Source organism: Neoarius graeffei, chromosome 17 (genome assembly GCF_027579695.1).
Source record: "Neoarius graeffei isolate fNeoGra1 chromosome 17, fNeoGra1.pri, whole genome shotgun sequence".
NCBI lineage: Eukaryota > Metazoa > Chordata > Actinopteri > Siluriformes > Ariidae > Neoarius > Neoarius graeffei.
This window is the reverse complement of record NC_083585.1, coordinates 67,274,899-67,295,314: the sequence shown is the minus strand read 5'-3', so window position 1 is coordinate 67,295,314 and position 20,416 is coordinate 67,274,899. Positions and strand designations below refer to the sequence as shown.

At 43.7% G+C, this 20,416-nt stretch overlaps 1 protein-coding gene across 2 annotated transcripts; it reads left to right on the top strand.

The window, feature by feature from the left end:
• Positions 1-3,082: 3,082 nt before the first annotated feature.
• LOC132864468 (tripartite motif-containing protein 16-like) lies at positions 3,083-7,437 on the top strand. 2 transcript variants are annotated; one of them, XM_060897886.1, is made up of 7 exons: positions 3,083-3,239; positions 3,546-3,722; positions 4,571-4,666; positions 4,801-5,034; positions 5,223-5,382; positions 5,744-5,803; positions 6,029-7,437. In XM_060897886.1, exons 1-7 carry the CDS (start codon positions 3,138-3,140, stop codon positions 6,547-6,549), a joined length of 1,350 nt encoding a protein of 449 aa, XP_060753869.1. In that variant the 5' UTR covers positions 3,083-3,137; the 3' UTR covers positions 6,550-7,437. The 2 variants fall into 2 exon arrangements, with proteins under 2 accessions (XP_060753869.1, XP_060753868.1); XM_060897885.1 differs by having other exon boundaries at positions 3,083-3,722; positions 6,029-7,436.
• Positions 7,438-20,416: the final 12,979 nt, after the last annotated feature.

The following is a 20,416-nucleotide window of genomic DNA, read 5'->3' as shown; positions in this document are numbered from 1 at the left end:
ACTCGGTGCAATATGTATACTGCTCCTACTTATTCAGGTGACATTGGGCATACCTAACAACCTGTGTTTTCTTTCCCTCCCCCCTACCCCAAATCTGTCCCTCTGAGTTACATGGAGTCAACAGGAAATCTTTTGGTGGAGAGGGTGGAGACCTCGACTGGCTATCGTAGCCTGCAGGGAATCGGCCGTCAGACATTCTGTCGCATGTCCCAGACCCGGTGAAATGTAACTGAATTGTCTTGGCCAGCCCTAAGGGTCCCATCTGCATCTCATCATTGCTGAGGAGTGTGCTCCCATCACCCAATCAAGCATCCAGCCAGAGCAGGTCATGATATTTTTTACCATATTAACATACCATTGTTGTGTGTTATGCCTGATGTAAAGACTCTCGTCTCTGCGAGTCTACCACACAGATTTAATACTTGTCATTTTTAGGGCATACCTAACAACCTGTGTTTTCTTTCTCTCTCTCTTCCCCCCCCAATCTATCCCTCTGAGTTACATGTTGGTCCTGGGATTGAGATGCTGGCCTCTTCTGCCCCTCGGACCTGCTTGATCCATCCTGGTGCCCTGCGTCTGGTCAGAGTTTTATCACACCGCTCCTGTGAAGGACGGCCCTATGAGGACAGTTGAGGGTTATACCTGTTAAAACTGTTAATATTATAGTCAGGCTGTCTGTTGTTGCCCAAATGAGGATGGGTTCCCTTTTGAGTCTGGTTCCTCTCAAGGTTTCTTCCTCATGTCGTCTGAGGGAGTTTTTCCTTGCCACCGTCGCCACAGGCTTGCTCATTGGGGATAGATTAGGGATAAAATTAGCTCATGTTTTAAGTCGTTCAAATTCTGTAAAGCTGCTTTGCGACAATGTTTATTGTTAAAAGCGCTATACAAATAAACTTGATTTGATTTGATTTGACTTTGGCAAGATAAAAGACATTTTGAAAGTTTCAGCACCTCTGACTTAATAATCTCAGTGTATGTAATTTTTTTTGGGGGGAGCAAGGATCACTGGAGGAGTAGCACCTTTGTAGCAGCCCTTGTGGCATCCTACACTGGTCTCCCCATATCTAGCACCATGTGAAGCGAGTCCAGGGGGATCCTGGATACATGGCACTGTCAAGTGGCCACAAGCCTCTCCATGGTGAAGACCATCCATGTGTGGCTTCAAGCCACATCCTACCCAAGATGCCCCTGTTTCAACCCAGAACATGGCAGATCTAGGGGAGCATACCCCAAAGAAAAAGAAAAAAAAGAAAAAACCCAACACACTGTTGGAGCCAGCTATGGGCAAATAGCCTCACTGCCTTGTGGGTTAGTCTCAGGAGAGCACAAGGCTAAGGGAGCTAACCCCTACAGAAAAACCCGGACTGAAGCCCCGCAGGCGGTTGGTCACTGACTCTGTCACCCTTCCAGCAGCTTCGGCAACCAAGTCGTCCCCAAACATAGTGCCCTGCACTCCTTTGGACTCAGTCGATGAGGTTGAGAAGCGGGCCCTGTTGTCTGGGCAGTGCAAGGCCTCCATACACTTCGCCCCAGCATGCGCCCTGGAGAGGTCACTCCAGTCTCGCCGTGTGGTGAGAATACAACAAGGAAGACAGCATTTACTGGTTATAAGTCCTAGCTTGACTGGCATAGAGTCGGATTCCAGGGGCTGTCTTCGTCAGTGGGAGGGGCCATCGTGTCCCACTGGTCAGCTATCGCCCACCTCAAGTCAAGCAGCCCTCGAGCAGTAAGGTGCTGACCCGTCACAGTCTGCCTGCTTCAGTGGGTGCCTGGAGCTTAGAGTCTCAGTGCTCGACAAGTGGATCATCAAACCTGCACCAGGCAAACATCATATCAAGAAAATGAAGCCTCCAGCTCTTCGTATAGCAAACTGGAATGTCAGGACCATGTGTCCAGGACTGATGGATAATCTCGAGGTAGTGGATGACACCAGAAAGACTGCAGTGATCAACATGGAGCTGCTCAGACTGAACGTAGACATAGCAGCCCTGCAGGAGACCAGACTCCCAGACAGTGGCACGCTGAAGGAGGAGCACTACACCTTCTTCTGGCAAGGCAAGAGCACAGAGGAAGCCAGAGAGCACGGGACAGGCTTTGCCATCAGAAATGCACTGCTTCCTATGATCGAGCCTCCAATAGATGGCACAGAGCGATTACTCAGCCTACGCCTGTCCACCACACAAGGCCCAGTCACCATCATCTGTGCCTACACCCCCACTCTACAGGCAGCAGTGGAGGTCAAGGACCAGTTCTACGAGTCACTTGATGCTAGGATCAGCAGTATCCCCATGCAAGAGCATGTGATCCTCGTATGGACGCTGTGTGAGATGGCTGCCTCTCCAGTAGCTCTGTAGTTTTTAGCTCTTTTAACCTCTTTTTTCCACCTTTTTTTGCTTTCTTGCTCTTCTTACAAAGGCATAGTGTGTTTAACTATATAACATGGATATATTTAACTTTAACACGCAACCAGGAGCCAGTTTTCTCACTTATTCGAGAGAGTTGCTGCTGGCCCTGAAAACAATGGGATGAGCCAGGATACGACACCCCATCCTGGCCGAGCTGAGGAGGAAACCCAGGGGCTGCAAAGCTGGAGCTAAGCTAAAGGCTAGGCTAGTGGACAACCAGCGACGCTACAAACCATCCATTCCCTCTGTTATGGAGATTGATAGTGACAGGAGGAGCGATAACAGGAGAAGAGAGCCAAGCATCACCAGAAACTCATTTCATAATTTTGTACTTTTGCCCATGTCGGGCCATAAGGCGTAGTAGTTGTAATATTGAACTCTTACCATTAATGCACTATAGATTTTTTAAATATGTGATGTTTCCATTTTATCAGTCTGATCCATTTTGATTACCCATTTATTAACCTTTAAATTAAGTGTTTATTGAGATATTATTTATTGAGTTGTTATCTGACTTTTTTGTAGATTTGTTCTTGGTTTGAGGAAAAACAGTATTTAATTTTTATGAAAAGCCACACCAATTCTTTAAAGCCACACCCACTCTGTAAAGCCACACCCACTCTTTCTGTCATATTAAATGAGCACAGAACCAGGAAGTTCATTTCAGAGAGAACAAAACCCAGTCTGTCTCTCTCTCTCTCTCACACACACACAGAGTGTGAGTGCAGGAAAATGGAAAAAGCCAAAATTTCTGTAAATCGCTTCAGCTGTCCAGTGTGTCTGTATCTCCTGAAGGATCCTGTAACGATTCCCTGTGGTCGCAGTTTCTGTAAGGTGTGTATTAATGACCGCTGGGATCAGGAGGATGCGAACGGCATCTACAGCTGCCCCCAGTGTAAAGAGATTTTCTCCTCAAGGCCTGTTCTACACACGAACGAGCATTTGGCGAACGCAGTGGAGAAACTGAAGAAGATTGAACTCCAAGCTGCTTCTTCTGCTCACTGTTACACTGGACCTGGAGATGTGGAGTGTGATTCCTGCACTGGGAGAAAATACAAAGCCGTCAAGTCCTGTCTGGTGTGTCAGGCCTCTTATTGTGAAGAACATCTTAAACCTCACTATCTGTCTCCTGTCTTTCAGAAGCACCAGTTAGTTGAAGCCTGTGCAGAGCTCCAAAAGAAGATCTGCTCTCAGCACAATAAACTGATCGAGTTCTTCTGTCGTACTGACCAAAACTTCATCTGTTCTTTGTGTGCAATTGAGCAGCACAGAGGCCATGATACTGTTGCAGCTGAAAAAGAAAGAAATGAAAAACAGGTGAAAACTGGACATCATTATTTTCAATTTCTGTTTATACAAATAATATTTCTAATCTAATTTCTGTTCAGTTGATTTGATTGGTTGTTTTACTGTCGCTCGTAGTGAAGTGAATTTTTCTTCCCCCAGCCAAAGTGTCTTTTTCTAAAGAAGTGTTAAACAGGTTCGAGCAGTCCGATTACTTTAAACACCCAACAACCTTCTTACAGCATTTTCCAGCTAAAGAGCTCACAGGACTGTGTTCAGGCTCTTCATTGTTGTGATTAGTGTTGGCATTTAAATTATTTGGGGTTTTTTCTATTTGAAAGGAAACCAGAGAACCGGAAGAAAACCCACCCAGCCATGTAGCATGTAAATCTCCCCACAGACACGAACCCGAGTTCAGGACTGAGCCTTGAGCTGTGTGTCTGTGTCGTGTGGCACTGTGTTTACTGACAACAGCTAGTGTTCAGGCCTGGTCTTTATCACAACCTTTAGTTATTTCAGAACCCATTTAATGGTGGAGAGGTAATAAAGTAAGAACTTGATCTTTCTGAATGTCGGTGGATTCATGGTGTATTTCAGGACAGAGAATATTGCTGAATGATGTGAATGTTTGTGTAACACAAATAACATTGTTATTGCTGCCATTTTCACACAAAACCAGAACTCATCATTTAATAAGTGCCGAATCAATACGAACATAGAAGCGACTTTATTTGGGGTCTGTTTTTTATTTTAGTTAGTTCTAGAGGCAATGTTTCTGATTTTCAGTGAATTACGTTTATAATTTTATTATTTTTAGTTTTATTACCATAATTCTGTAGAAGATGATTAAATATATTTAAATGTATTTTATTTGGTCTCAGAATGAGCTAAAGGAGGAGCAGATGAAATCCCAGCAGAGGATCCAGGAGAAGCAGAAGGAGGTGCAGGAGCTGAAACAGACTGTGGACACTATTAAGGTGAGGAGTGAAAACACACAAAGGGTTTATCTTGAAAGCGTCTCCCTCTAGACATCCAACACGTGTGTGTGTGTGTGTGTGTGTGTGTGTGTGTGTGTGTGTGTGTGTGTGTGTGTGTGTGTGTGTTCTAACAGAAGCGTTCCCAGGCAGCAGTAGATGACAGTGAGAGGATCTTTACTGAGATGATCAGCTCCATGGCGAAAAAGCGCTCGGAGGTGACGGAGCTGATCAGAGCTCAGGAGAAAGCTGACCTGAGTCGAGCTGAACGACTCCTGAAGCAACTGGAGCAGGAGATTGCTGATCTTCAGAGGAGAGTCACTGAGCTGGAGCAGCTTTCACACACACACGATCACATCCACTTCCTCCAGGTAACACTCACTGTCTGATCTACAGAGGGCGCTGTTCCTCACAAAGTTTCCTCCTAAAAGCTCATTACAGCAACAATAAATGTTCCTGTCTGAGATCCCAAGTGTGTCTTTGGTCTGATTCAGTCTGAGATTCATTCGTTCCTCTCCTACACTTTTCTCCTTCTCTGTTCTGTGTTTCCTCTCTGTAGAGTTTCCCGTCTCTCTGTGTTTCTCCTGGATGTGACGACTCGCCCAGCTTCATTGTCAATCAACATCTCTCATTGGATGGAGTGAGGAAATCTCTCTCAGATTTGAAAAAACGAGTCGAGGAAATCTGTGAGGAGGAATTCAATGTAATCCATCCACAAGGTAAACAAACAAACATTTGTTCTGTATCACAGTAAAGAGAGCCATAAAATTCATATCACAGAAATAAGAAGTAAGCAGGAACAAAACTGCATCAAATCACAAAGTATTAGCATTAGCCTTGTAAATTACATCAAGATAAATTTACCAGACAAACAGGAGCTTAATCACAAATCCACAAACTAATCTTACATTTTTGGAGAAAATCGTAGTTGATGCCTGAAATTAAAAGTCGCCCCACTGAGATGTGGAGTTTGTTGGTGTTTCTGTCTGAAATAAGTGAGGAATCTAATTTTTCATTTTCATTCTTTAAACTGTTTTCATCTCATTTTTCAGTCTCCATTTTGTCTCTGTGTCTCCACAGCTGCAGCAGTTCAGATGATTTTACCCTCAAAACCAAAGAGAAGAGAAGATTTTCTGCAGTGTAGGTGTAAAACACACACACACACACACACACACACTGTTAAAATTTCTGTATTGTTTTAATCTAAATCTGATCCATTTCCCCCTGATGACTGATGTTGTGTCATATTTAAAATATTTGATATGGAGCAGCATTAGGAGGACAGAAACACAGACAGGTGTCTCACACACACTTATTATAAATCCTGTGATTAACATCTAACCTTTGGACATTTTATTGTTTTAGATTTCTGTTATCTGACTCTGGATCCAAACACAGTAAATCCTGGACTCATTCTGTCTGAGAGCAGAACGGTGACAGTCAGTAAGAAAAAACAGCAATATTCTGATCATCCAGAGAGATTTGACTACTGGCCTCAGGTGTTGTGTAAGGAGAGTGTGTGTGGACGCTGTTACTGGGAGGTGGAGTGGAGGGGTAAAGTGCTCATAGCACTCTCATATAAAGAGATCAGCAGGAAAGGACGAGGTGATGAGTGTATGTTTGGATTCAACAGTCAGTCCTGGAGTCTGTATTGTTCTTCTTCCTCTGTCTCTTTCGGGCACAACAGCATTGAGACTGATCTCCGAGGTCCATCATCCTCCAGAATAGGAGTGTATGTGGATCACAGTGCAGGAACTCTGTCCTTCTACAGCATCTCTGACACAATGAGGCTCCTCCACAGAGTCCACACCACATTCACTCAGCCTCTATACGCTGGGGTCGGGACTGAGTCTGACTCATCTGTGAGGTTTTGTGATCTGAGATGAAATGTTGGTAAAAGTGCTTAGTAAAATTAGTAAAAAAAAATTAGTAAAAATGAGGTCAGATTTAATTTCTCCTTGAACTGCAATGATGATTTTATGTGCAGAAACTGTAACGCTCATGAATGTAGGATTTTTCTAGAAATAAACAAATTGATTGATTGATTGATTACTTTATTCTGAACAATAAAGAAGAAAGATATAAAAATAAAAATTTTAAATAAAAAAATACAATAATCAAAACATCATCTTAAACAAACAGAATAGCGTAGCCACAAGGCAATAACATAATGTTCAGAAAGGATTAGGAAGAAGTAATAACTTATCCAGTCCTAACCCTCTATACCACCGCTAATCAAATGTCACTTTCCACCATAATAAACTATATATACAAAAGAAAACAAAAGCAATAAACAAAAAAGAAAACATACCAACATATCAAAACATACCGACATGGTATAATATCGACCAAATCAAATCATATATACAGATACTTATGTTATGCATATAGACACACATACAATACATATATACAGTACATACATATACACATACCTATAACTATACACTAAATACAAGAAGACCAGTCACAGACTTACTCTCAATTTCATCATCACCTATATATAGTCTGCCTGTCCTCATTCTCATATATTTTTATTAACATGTTTTTATATAATTTTTTAAACAGTTTTATGTTGGTGCTATTTTTGAGTTCATTATCCAGACCATTCCACAATTTCACCCCACAGACTGTTATGCACATACTTTTCAGAGTTGTTCTAACATTTACTCTCTTAAAATTCATTTCCCCTCTCAGGTTATACCCACCCTGCCTTTCCATAAACGTATTTTGTACCTCACCCGGAAGAAGGTTATGTCTTGCTTTATACATAATTTGTGCAGTCTTGTGTTTAACCAGATCAGTGAATTTCAGAGTGTGTGCTTTTACGAATAATGCGTTTGTATGCTCAAGATATCCCGTATTATTGACAATTCTTATTGCTCTTTTTTGTAATGTGCATAACGGCTGCAGGTTAGATTTGTAGGTATTACCCCATATCTCCACACAGTAGCTCAGATATGGAAGTATGAGTGCATTATACAGAGTATGTAGTGATTTATAGTCCAGAATGTGTCTTGATTTCCCCAAAATTGCAGTAATCTTTGCTATTTTTGCTTTAACATGATTAATATGCGGTTTCCAGCAGACTTTATGATCAACAATCACACCCAGAAATTTTATTTCATAAACTCTTTCTATGGTTATGTTGTCAATTTTCAATTCAACTTGAGGGTTTGACTTATATTTTCCAAATAACATAATCTTTGTTTTACTCAAATTCAATGACAATTTGTTTACGTTAAACCACCTTTTTAATTTATTCATTTCGGTTGTGATTGTTTCCATAAGCTGCTGTGCATTGTCCCCGGCGCAAAAGATGTTTGTATCATCAGCAAATAATATGCATTTCATTATACTTGATACATTACATAAATCATTAATGTACAATATAAACAGTTTAGGACCTAAGACAGACCCTTGCGGTACTCCACATGTTATGGGCAAATACTCAGATGTGTGATCTCCAATTTTTACAAATTGTTGGCTGTTACTTAAGTAGCTCCTCACCCAGTCCAAACCAACCCCTCTGATACCATACCTCTCTAATTTTTTGAATAGAATGTCATGATTTATTGTGTCAAATGCTTTCTTTAGATCTATGAAAATTCCCATAACATGTTTTTTATTGTCTATACCATTTGTGATTTTCTCGATAAGTTCCATTAATGCCAGGGTTGTTGATCTGTCTTTCCGGAATCCGTATTGACTGTCAGCTAAAAGTTTATATTTTTCAATGAAATTGTCTAGTTTTGCTGTGAACAGTTTTTCGAGGATCTTGGAGAACTGAGAGAGTAAAGAAACTGGCCTGTAATTTGTGTAATGGTGTCTATCTCCACATTTATATAAAGGTATAACTTTAGCTATTTTCATGTTGTTTGGAAATTTACCAGATTGAAAAGACATATTACATATGTGAGTAAATGGTTCTGCAATTTCTTCAATAACTTTTTTTATTAAACTCATATCAATATCATTCCAGTCAGTGGAGGTTTTACTTTCACTTCTCCTTACAATGTCTATGACCTCTTTTATGCCAACTGCACCAAGGAATATAGATTTAGGATTTCTCTCCCTTCGAGCAGCCTCCGCCCCTCCAGGTGTGTCTGTATCTTGAATCTTTTCTGCCAAATCTGATCCCACATTTACAAAGAATCTATTAAAACCATTTACCACTTCCTCCATATTATTTATTGATCTGTCATTCTCAATATAATGATCAGGGTAGCTTGTGTTTTTGTTTTTAGCTCTATTCCTAATAATACTATTCAGTACATTCCATAGCCCCTTCATATTATTTTTATTACTATCTAATAATTTATTATAATATTCCTTCTTACATGTCCTCATAATGCTGGTTAATTTATTCTTGTATTTTTTATATTTAATTTCTGCCTCCAAAGTTCTTTTTTTTATGAATTGTCTATACAGCGTGTTCTTTTTTTTACAGGCATTTTTTAATCCTTTGGTGATCCATGGACCATTTGCTTGTTTTTGTCCATCATTGTATTTCATTACAGGACAGGTTTTATCATATAGTGTTTTAAAGATATTTAGGAATCCACTGTATGCTTTGTCAATATCTTCTTCCTCATATACGACTCTCCAGTTCTGTTTAAGTAATTCACTCTTAAGTATCCTTATGTTTTCTTCGGTTCTTATCCGTTTGTGTTTCAGCTGATTCATATACTTAGGTTTCCAGTAATTACATTGATAGACAATAAATACAGGCAAATGGTCACTGATGTCGTTATATAAAAGCCCACTTTCTGTATTATTTTCCATACTGTTTGTAAATATATTATCTATTAATGTGACACAATGAGAAGTAATTCTACTAGGTTTGGTGATTTTGGGGTATAAACCCATACTGTACATTGTATTTATGAAATCTTCTGTCATTTTATGCTTTTTTGGATTTAACAGATCAATATTATAATCCCCACAGATAAACACAGTCTTCTGCACTGAGTTAGAAAACACGTTTTCCATCCAGTTTTCAAATATCTCGATACTTGATGCTGGAGTTCTGTACAAACAGCTCACAATTATATTTTTTACTTTTTCCATACAAATTTCCACTGTGATACATTCCACCAGATTATCAACAGCTGCTGTCATACTCTCCACCACCTTATACTTCAGTCCTTTGTCCACATATATTGCCACACCTCCTCCTCTCTTTTTCACTCTGCTTATATGATTTAGATCATAACCCTCCATCTCAAAGTCCACATCTCTGTCAGTGCTGATCCATGTCTCTGAAATTGCTATGATGTTGAATGGGTTCTTAAACTGTTTCAAATATTCTTTAATATTGTGGAAGTTGGCATATAAGCTTCTGCTATTGAAGTGGATGATTGATATGTTATGCTTTGATTGGAAAGTTGCGTTGTATTGCTCATCTGTGTAATAACTGCAGCTGTTTTCTATATCATTGAGTAAATTGTTATCCGGATCAATATCATGTTCTATGTCCTGTATTTTATGTTCTGTATATACAAAGTTTTCTAGTCCTAATGTGTGTTTATTATCAGGAGTTGTCATGGCTGTAGTTTAAGGATACCTTGTTGTACGTTTCGTTAATATTTGCTCAGCTCCTCCAGCTCCCGGATGACTAGTACTTTGGCTTGTTCTGGTGTTCCATTTAACTTGATGTATATTTTGCAGTTTGAAGTCCATGTTGATTGTATTTTCTTCTGTTTTCTGAGTAAACGGGCCATTCTGGCAATGTCCGCATTTTTCTTTGTCAGGTGCTCATTGATGTAAACGTCTGATCCCTTCAGCCGTCTTCCCTGTTTCAGCAGTTCGTTTTTGTGTTTTCTATTTGCAAACCGAACTATTATTGCCGGTTTTGTCTTCTCGTTTCTCCTCGGGAGCGGGTGACAGGCCTCGATGTTCTCCCTGTCTAACTCGACTCCCTTTGAGCGGAGAAACGCCGCCACCTGTTGCTCCACCGATGCCGCGTCCTCCTCGCTCGGCTCCTCTCCGTTCCGCATCGTCACTGCCCGTGCATATGAACGAGGTTTCACTTCCAAGCCGGTGATTATGATGTCGTTCATTCTGGTATATTGCTCCAGATCGGCCACCCGGTTCTCCAGCAAGTTAATCCGCTTGTCCTTCTCGGTGATTTTTAGCCTCAAGGCTTTAACTTCCTCCACCAGAGTCATGATGGTTTTCTGCTGTTGTCTAACAGCAGAAACCTCCTCCGTCAACATGTCGAGCGATCTTTTAATATCGTCGACCTCCTCAACCTGTGCTGTATTCTTTTTTGGTGGCATGTCGCGAAGCGCAGGAAGAACAAGCGGGGCGGCAGCAGCGCGACAGGAAAATCTGAGGCTCAAATGTTCTCAAAGAGATTATTTAATTGTCTGCACTATTTGAAGATTTATTTTATTGATATGGAAAATGTACAATGTCTCAATCTGTTTTTGGCTTTGGTAAAGACTGTTTCTTCAGAAATAATAAACTTCCTCAAACTGCTGTGTCTTTCTGTGCTGCTGGTGGAAACACATCCTACTGTGTGTAAAAACATTTTTATTTTATATCTTTAACCATTTTCTGCTCAAGTCTCCATTTAATATACAGTGCACTCTGAAAGTAATAAATATATTATAATAAATCAGATGCTGTGTGTGAGATCAATTTTGCACAATTATTTATTGCATTTATTTATGGTTCTATTTAAAAATAATAATAATGATGATAAAATTGGAAGTCTGTGATTCAAATTCAATAGCTTTTGGCCAGTAAACAAAAATAACTGGGTGTCGGGGAAAATTATTTTTATGACCTAAACCTGAAAAATCTGAAAGTCAGTCTACCTTTAATTGTATTTTGTAAATATTGTAGGGGCACCGCATTGTTCATAATTCACAGCCAGCGATTCGGTGTTCAATTGAAATGATTGTTTCTGTCACGTCCTGCATTACCTGTTGAGTCGTTGTTTTGCTTTTTACTGTGTCACGTTTTGATGACGTCGGTTGGCGCTTCTAGTCTTGATAGAAAAAAAATGACTTGCAGTAAGTTTTGAGTGGATTAAAGTTTTCCCGAGTTCGGGCTTTTAAAACCTTCCGCTGTGTCTGTGTCTCCTCACTGTGTCAACACCTTTACACTGGTGACCCCAACGACTCTTTGGACGGTAATCCTAAGAGATTTTATTTATTTTTTTTTACTACTATGGAGGTTAACGCTGTTGCGCTCAAGCTTCCGGAGTTTTGAGAAGGTCATGCGGCGGTGTGGTTTGCTCAAGCAGAGGCTCAATTCGCGATCAGACGGATAACAGACAATGCAACAAGATATTACTATGTGGTCACAGCCCTGGGTAGTTCAACCGCTGTCAGAGTCGTGAGTTTGCTGCAGAATCCTCCAACTGAGGATAAATACGGCAGCCTTAAAGCACTTTTCCTGGGGACTTTCGAACTGAACGATTCCGAACGAGCCTGCCGTTTGCTTTCATTGAGCGGTTTGGGTGACGCAAAGCCTTCGGAACTGATGGACCATATGCTGTCTCTCCTCGGCAAACATGAGCCTTGTTTTATCTTCAGGGAGCTCTTCCTTCAGCACCTGCCAGGGGAGGTGAGATCGGCACTTGCTGGTTCTTCCATCAGTGACCCGCGTGACCTGGCTAAGGAGGCAAATAAGTTTTTTTCTGTCATGCAGCACTGCAAGGCAGCTGTCCACCATTGTGCTGCAGGATCAGCACCACCAGAGGGAGCTCTCGTTGCTGCAGCACAACAAAGGAAGCAAGGCCTGTGTTTCTACCATGCTCATTTCGGGCCCAAGGCTACAAAGTGCCGCCCACCCTGCCGCTTCAAGGCGTCGGGAAACAGGGGGGCCAGCGCTCATTTACAGCAATGAGTGTCGGCCATGCAGGCAGTTTGCTGTTTGTCACCGATGCTGTTTCTGGACGTTGTTTCCTCTGTGACACAGGTGCGCAGGTAAGCGTCTTGCCTGCTACAGACTTGGACATTCAGCAGGGTAAACGGGGTCCCATATTGGAGGCCGCAAACGGTAGCTCCATCCAGACTTTCGGTGAGCGCAGTGCCGTGGTGTCTTTCGGTGGACAACAGTTTACCTGGAACTTTGTGGTGGCAAGAGTGTCCATGCCCCTACTGGGCGCGGATTTCCTTTGCACTCATGGTTTTCTGGTGGACGTTAGAAACCGACGACTGATCAATGCAGAGACTTTTACCTCACTCCCCTGCACACATAGCTGTTCCAGTTCGTCCCATCTGTCCAGCACCTTTGCAGCAAATGAGTTCTCACGCCTCCTGGGGGAGTTCCCTGCCCTTACCCAACTAACTTTCTCATCCGGTGTGGTCAGACATGGTGTGGAGCACCACATCGCAACTGTTGGTCCCCCAGTTCATGCACGCGCTAGGCGCTTGGATCCTGGGAAGCTCGCCATTGCCAAGGCAGAGTTCGAAATGCTGGAGCGCCTTGGCATCGTACGGTGTTCTAACAGCCCTTGGGCTTCGCCATTACACATGGTTCAGAAGCCTGGTGGAGGATGGCGTCCGTGTGGTGACTACCGCCGCTTGAATGAGGCCACTACACCCGACCGCTACCCTGTCCCTCATATTCAGGACTTTTCTGCCCGGTTGGCTGGTAAGGTCATTTTTTCAAAGGTGGACCTCATCCGTGGTTATCACCAGGTGCCACTGCATCCACAGGACATTTCCAAGACTGCTGTCATCACTCCTTTTGGTTTATTCGAATTCCTCCACATGCCATTTGGGTTAAAAAACGCTGCTCAGACTTTTCAGTGGCTCATGGACAGTGTTCTGTGTGACCTGCTGTTTGTTTTAGTGTACTTGGATGACATTCTCATTGCTAGTACTTCCAAGGCTGAACACCTGGCATACCTCAGGGTTCTATTTCAGCGTTTGAGCGATCATGGACTGATCATCAACACAGCCAAGTGCCAGTTTGGGTTGTCTGCCATTGATTTCCTTGGCCACCATGTCACGAGCAAGGGCGCAGCTCCACTGGCTGCGAAGGTGGAGGTCATATGCCAGTTCCCACGGCCGGTCACGGTCAGGGCCCTACAGGAGTTTCTAGGCATGGTGACTTCCTACCATTGTTTCGTCCCACATGCAGCCCACCTCATGCGTCCCCTCTATGAAGCTCTTAAGGGTAAGGCTGCTAAGCACACAGTTGTCTGGACAGAGGAAAGGACTCAGGCATTCATGGACACCAAGACAGCCTTGGCCAATGCCACCATGCTAGCACACCCGTCCCCGGATGTCCCTATTGCCATCAAGACAGAAGCCTCTGACTATGCCATCGGGGCCATTCACGAACAGCTAGTTGATGGCACTTGGCAGCCACTGGCCTTTTTCAGCTGACAATTGCACCCAGCTGAGGGGAAGTACAGCACATTTGACCGGGAGCTGCTAGGCCTGTTCCTGGCCGTACGACACTTTCGTTTCCTGTTGGAAGGCCGAGCATTCACTGCTTTTGTGGACCACAAGCCCTTAACTTTTGCTATAGCCAAGGTTTCAGAGCTGTGGTCTGCCCGGCAGCAGCAGCAGCTTTCCTTTATTTCGGAGTTCATAACGGATATCCGTCATGTGGCAGGGAAGGATAATCGTGTGGCAGACTGTCTCTCTCGTCGTTTTGCGGAGGCAGTGCATCTCGGGGTGGATTATGTCCGCATGGCGGGGGGCCAGGTCCACGACGCTGACGTTCAGACGTACAGGACTGCCATCAGTGCATTTGGTGGATGTTCCTTTTGGCAATGCAGGTGTCACCCTGCTTTGTGATGTATCCACAGGTCAGGCCCAACCCATTGTTCCTGGCAGTTGGTGCAGGCAGGTGTTTGATGCAGTGCATGGCCTTTCCCACCCTGGCAGGAGAGCATCACAGAAGCTGGTGGCAGCAAAGTTTGTTTGGCATGGCCTCAAAAAGGATGTTCGTGACTAGGCTGCCACCTGCCTCGAATGTCAGCAAGCTAAGGTGCACTGTCACTCCAAAGCCCCTCTTGAAACCTTTCATGTCCCGGAGAGACGTTTCGACCACGTACATGTGGACCTGGTGGGACCCTTGCCGATCTCCCGGGGCTTTACCCACCTGCTCACTGTGGTTGACCGCACCACTCGTTGGCCCGAAGCCATTCCACTCCAGTCCATCTCCACAGCTGATGTCACGCAGGCATTCCTGAGCACATGGGTAGCCCATTTTGGCATCCCTTCTGACATAACATCAGACCACGGCTCGCAGTTCACGTCGGAGTTATGGGTTGCAGTCACCAACAGCCTCAGCACGCAGATACACCGCACCACAGCCTACCACCTGCAAGCCAATGGACTATGTGAGCGGTTTCACCATTCATTGAAAGCTGCATTACGGGCAAGCATCCGTGACAAAAGCTGGGTGGATCATTTACCTTGGGTAATGTTGGGGCTGCGGGCTGCTCCCAAAGAGGATCTACTTTGTTCTGCAGCCGAATTGGTCTATGGGCAGCCTCTGTGGGTGCTGGGTGATTTCTTGCCTGATGTTACCTGCCCATGGTCTGCTGGTCAGCAGCAGCAGGCGCACCTCCAGGGTGCCCAGGTTTTTGCGCCAGTGCCCACCTCTCAGCACGGCATGCCACGTTCACAGCTCTTACCAGGACTGCAGGATGCGGCATATGTTTTCATCCATCATGATGCTCACCACAGCCCCTTGTGCCCGCTCTACGATGGTCCGTTCCGGGAGCTGGAAATGGGGGACAAAGTTTTTGTCCTCGATGTCGGGGGCAAGCGAGACCAGGTGTCAGTGGACCACCTTAAACCCGCTCACTTGGACTTGGATTCTCCAGTGGTGGTTGCCCAGCCCCTGCGGTGGGGCCGTCCGCCATCTACCACGCTTCCACAGTCCACAAACCCTGAACTTCCTGTTTCTGCGGCCCCAGCGCCTGAAGGCCAGAGTAGTTTTGGCCGAGCACTGCGCCCACCTCACCGGATGAACTTGTCTGTCTTTGTGAATTCTGGGGGGACATGTGTAGGGGCACCGCATTGTTCATAATTCACAGCCAGCGATTAGGTGTTCAATTGAAATGATTGTTTCTGTCACGTCCTGCATTACCTGTTGAGTCATTGTTTTGCTCTTTACTGTGTCACGTTTTGATGATGTCGGTTGGCGCTTCTAGTCTTGATAGAAAAAACTGACTTGCAGTAAGTTTTGAGTGGATTACAGTTTTCCCGAGTTCAGGCTTTTAAAATCTTCCACTGTGTCTGTGTCTCCTCACTGTGTCAACACCTTTACAATATAAACGAAGTAAGAATTTGATGCCTGCAACACCCAAACAAAGTTGGGACAGAGGCACAATAAGGCTGAACAGTTTCTAGGATATTCAAGTAGCACCATTTTGTAAGATTCCACAATAAGCAGGTTAATTGGTCACATGATTTGGTTTAAAAGGAGCAGCACCAAAGGTTCAGTCTTTGCAAGCAAAGATGGGGCGTGGCTCACCCTTTTTGTATTTTACCAAATTTATCAGTTTTTAAATCAGTATGCCTCATTGTGTAGCATATAAATGTCACAATGATGCTAAAAAGAAAACACAAGCTGGAACTCGACTGCATTTCCACAGAGAAAATGCAAAGTGTGCTTCTTCAGCTGTAGCAGAGGATCACCAACAGAAACTGTATCAGACATGAGACCTCACGCTGCAAAATCTTTTTTACATCATCTACAGAAAGGCTTCTTCTTCTTTTGGCTGCTCCCAATTAGGGGTCGCCACAGCGGATCTTTCATCTCCATTGCTCCGTCTTCCACATCCTTCTCTACCACACCTGCCACTTTCATGTCCTCTCTCACCACATCCATGTATCTCCTCTTTGGCCTTCCTTGTTTTCATGTGCCTGGCAGCTCCATCCTCAACATTCTCCTTCCAACATGCTCTGCATCTCTTCTCAGGATGTGCCCATACCATATCAGTCTCATCTCTCTTAGCTTAATTCCCAAGCTCTCCACATGTGCTGTCCCTCTGATGTGCTCATTCCTTATCCTGTCCAACCTCATCATTCCCATCACAAACCTTAACAGCTTCAACTCCGCCACCTCCAACTTTGCCTCCTGTCTCTTCGTTAAGGGTACGGTCTCCAATCCATACATCACAGCTGGTCTCACAACTGTCTTATACATTTTACCTTTCACTTTTGCTGGGACTTTCCTATCACAAATGACTCCCGAAATCCTTTTCCAACTGCTCCACCCTGCCTGCACTCTCTTTCTCACCTCACTATCGCAGCCCCCATTTTCCTGCACAGTTGACCCCAGGTACTTGAATTCACCAACTTTCTTTACATCTACTCCTTGCATCTTCACTACACTCTCATCCCCATCCTCACTGATACACATGTATTCTGTTTTGCTACTGCTCACCTTCATTCCTCTTCATTCCAATGCATACCTCCATCTCTCCAAACTCAGCTCAACCTCCTTTCTACTTTCACCACATATCACAATATCATTTGCAAGCATCATGTTCCATTGTGACTCTTGCCTCACTTTGTCCGTCAAGCTATCCATCACTATGGCAAACAAGAAAGGACTCAAAGCAGATCCTTGATGGAGTCCCACTTTCACCTTGAACCATTCAGTCATTCCAACTGCACACCTCACTGCTGTTTCACTGTTCTCATACATGTCTTGCACCACTCTAATATACTTCTCATTCACTTTACATTTTCTCATACAATACCATAACTCATGTCCCGGCACTCTATCATATGCCTTCTCCAGGTCTACAAACACACAATGTAGCTTTCTCTGACCTTCTCTGTACTTCTCCATTAACATTCTTAAAGCAAAAATTGAATCCGACGTGCTCTTCCTTGGCATAAACCCGTACTGCTGTTCACAGATTGCTACCTCTCCAATACCCTTTCCCATAACTTCATGGTGTGGCTCATCAATTTTATCCCTCTGTAATTACTGCAGCTCTGTACATCTCCCTTATTCTTGTACATTGGGACTAGCACACTCTTTCTCCATTCATTCAGCATTTTCTCATTCTCTAAGATCTTATTAAACAATCTCATTAGGAACTCCACAGCCGTCTCACCCAAACATCTCCAAGCCTCAATCGGGATACCATCTGATCCGACAGCTTTCCCAGTCTTCATTCTTTCAATGGTTGCCCTCACCTCATCCTTACTAACCAACTCTACTTTCTGATTTGCTGTCTCCAACAAATTTGACCTTTTCTCTCTTGAATTCTCCTCATTTAATAAATCCTCAAAGTACTCTTTGTTAGGGGTCATGTAGGTGTGGTGAGATAAGGATCCACAAGCAGAACACAGACAGTAATCAAATAAATAGAGAGATTTATTTGTGCCAGACCAGGGAAAAGGTCGTGGCACAAGGGAAAACAAACGGGACAAAAACAAATGGCAAAAATAATCCAGATAACAAGAGACAGAAAACTAGACAAAAACACGAAACAAGCAAGGACAAAAAAACAAAAACAAGAAAAAAAACCCTAGTGCAAAAAAACATGAACTAGAATAAACCCTTAGTGAAAAAAACATGAACTAGACATAAGCCCTTAGTGCAAAAACCATGAAATAGAAAAATGAGCTTGAGCAAACAACCATGAAACATAACAGAGGCACAGAAACAGCTAGAAGCAAAGTGAGATGTTCTGGCAAAGTTCCTTCTTCTTCTCCTTCTTCTTCTTCTTCTTCTTCTTCTGTCAATTTATTGGCGGTTAACAATCGATGTGTATTACCGCCATCTACCAGGCTGAGGTGTGATCTCAAGGGATATTAATCATTGCAAATGCCTGCATGAGACTAAATCAAAACTGAGCCTGTAGTCAGACCTTGAGCAGGTCACGTCCTGATAGAATGTTCAAAAAGATATCAATATTATGTCTCGAGCAATGTGTCATCACAACAGTACAGTACACAGTGAGACACAAGGTCACAGCTAAACCACAACAATTCATCCAATCCCGTGGGTTTTTCTCGGGGTCTGGGTACCTTAAAGAATTATAGCCTTCTAGCTGAAATAGTAAAAAGAATGGAGTAGAATATTAACAATATTAAGAGTTACTCTTTGCTCTTCTTGACGTATATTGGTGCTCAGAGGGCGAGCATGCCCTATCAGCCCTCGTCCCACCTCACCGGAGCTTAGAGAAACTCCGGCCAAATTGTCTAGAGTTTATATAGAATGCTAAACCACAGCAATTCATCCAATCCCGTGGGTTTTCCTTGGGGTCTGGGTACCTTAACACAATTTCCCCTCCCATTGGTGACACGAAAGGACAGTCTCGAGATTAATTATTCTGTGTTAACTCATACAGACGTGAACCAAACAAAAATCTTCCCATAAACCAATTACGAGGATAACCAAAAAAAAATCTTCCCGTAAACCAATTACGAGGATAACCAAACAAAAATCTTCCCGTAAACCAATTACGAGGATAACCACACAAAAAATCTTCCCATAAACCAATTACGAGGATAACCAAACAAAATCTTCCCGTAAACCAATTACGAGGATAACCAAACAAAAATCTTCCCGTAAACCAATTACGAGGATAACCAAACAAAAATCTTCCCATAAACCAATTACGAGGATAACCAAACAAAAATCTTCCCGTAAACCAATTACGAGGATAACCAAACAAAATCTTCCCGTAAACCAATTACGAGGATAAGCAAACAAAATCTTCCCGTAAACCAATTACGAGGATAACCAAACAAAATCTTCCCGTAAATCAATTATGAGGATAACCAAACAAAAATCTTCCCGTAAGCCAATTACAAGGATAACCAAACAAAATCTTCCCGTAAACCAATTACGAGGATGAGGCAAAGTTCCTGTCTGAGAATGGCATTTTTATAACAGCAGAGAAAACCAGGACGTGAATGCAGGCATGAAGGAATTCCTGTTCCGGATTTGGATCGGCGCTGGTGTGAGAGATTCATAATCTCCGGAGTGGATGTCTGGAGCGGAGCATGACAGTACCCCCCCCTTCAACGAGCGCCTCCAGGCGCTTTAGGGAGAGCGTTGGGGTGTTGTGGGTGGAAGACAGAGATAAGGGTTGGGTCCAAGATGAACTGGTGGGACCCAACTTCTCTCCTCGGGACCGTAACCCTCCCAGTCCACCAGATACTGGAGTCTTCTGCCTCGCCGCCACACCTTCAGCAGCTTTTTTACCGTATAGGCTTCGCCGCCGTCAATGAGCCTGGGTGGAGGAAGGGGTTTGGAGGGTGGGAATAAAGAACTAGAGACAAGAGGTTTAAGCTGTGACACATGGAAAGTGGGATGAATACGTCGCATGGTGAGTGGTAATGCCAGTCTGACAGAACATGGATTGATTACCTTGCTGATGAGAAAGGGTCCTAGGTACCTGGGAGCCAGCTTGCGGGAGACGGCTCTGTGTGGCAGATGGCACGTGGAGAGCATGACTTCTGCCCCACCCGGTAAGTGGGTGCCTTAGAGTGGTGTTTGTCGGCCTGCCTCTTGGATGCTAGGGTGGAGCGACTGAGTCTTCTCCGAGCCGATGCCCACGTCCTCCTGCAGTGGTGTATGAAGATCTGGGCTGAGGGTATGGTGGCCTCCTCCTCTTGGTTGAGGAAGAGTGGTGGTTGGTAACCTAGGGAACACTGGAAGGGCGAGAGACCTGTGGCAGATGAAGGGAGAGTGTTATGAGCGTACTCGACCCAAGGTAAGTACTTACTCCAAGAAGCGGCATCCCTGGACGTCATGCACCTGAGTGCCACCTCCAAAGCTTGATTCGCCTGTTCCGCCTGG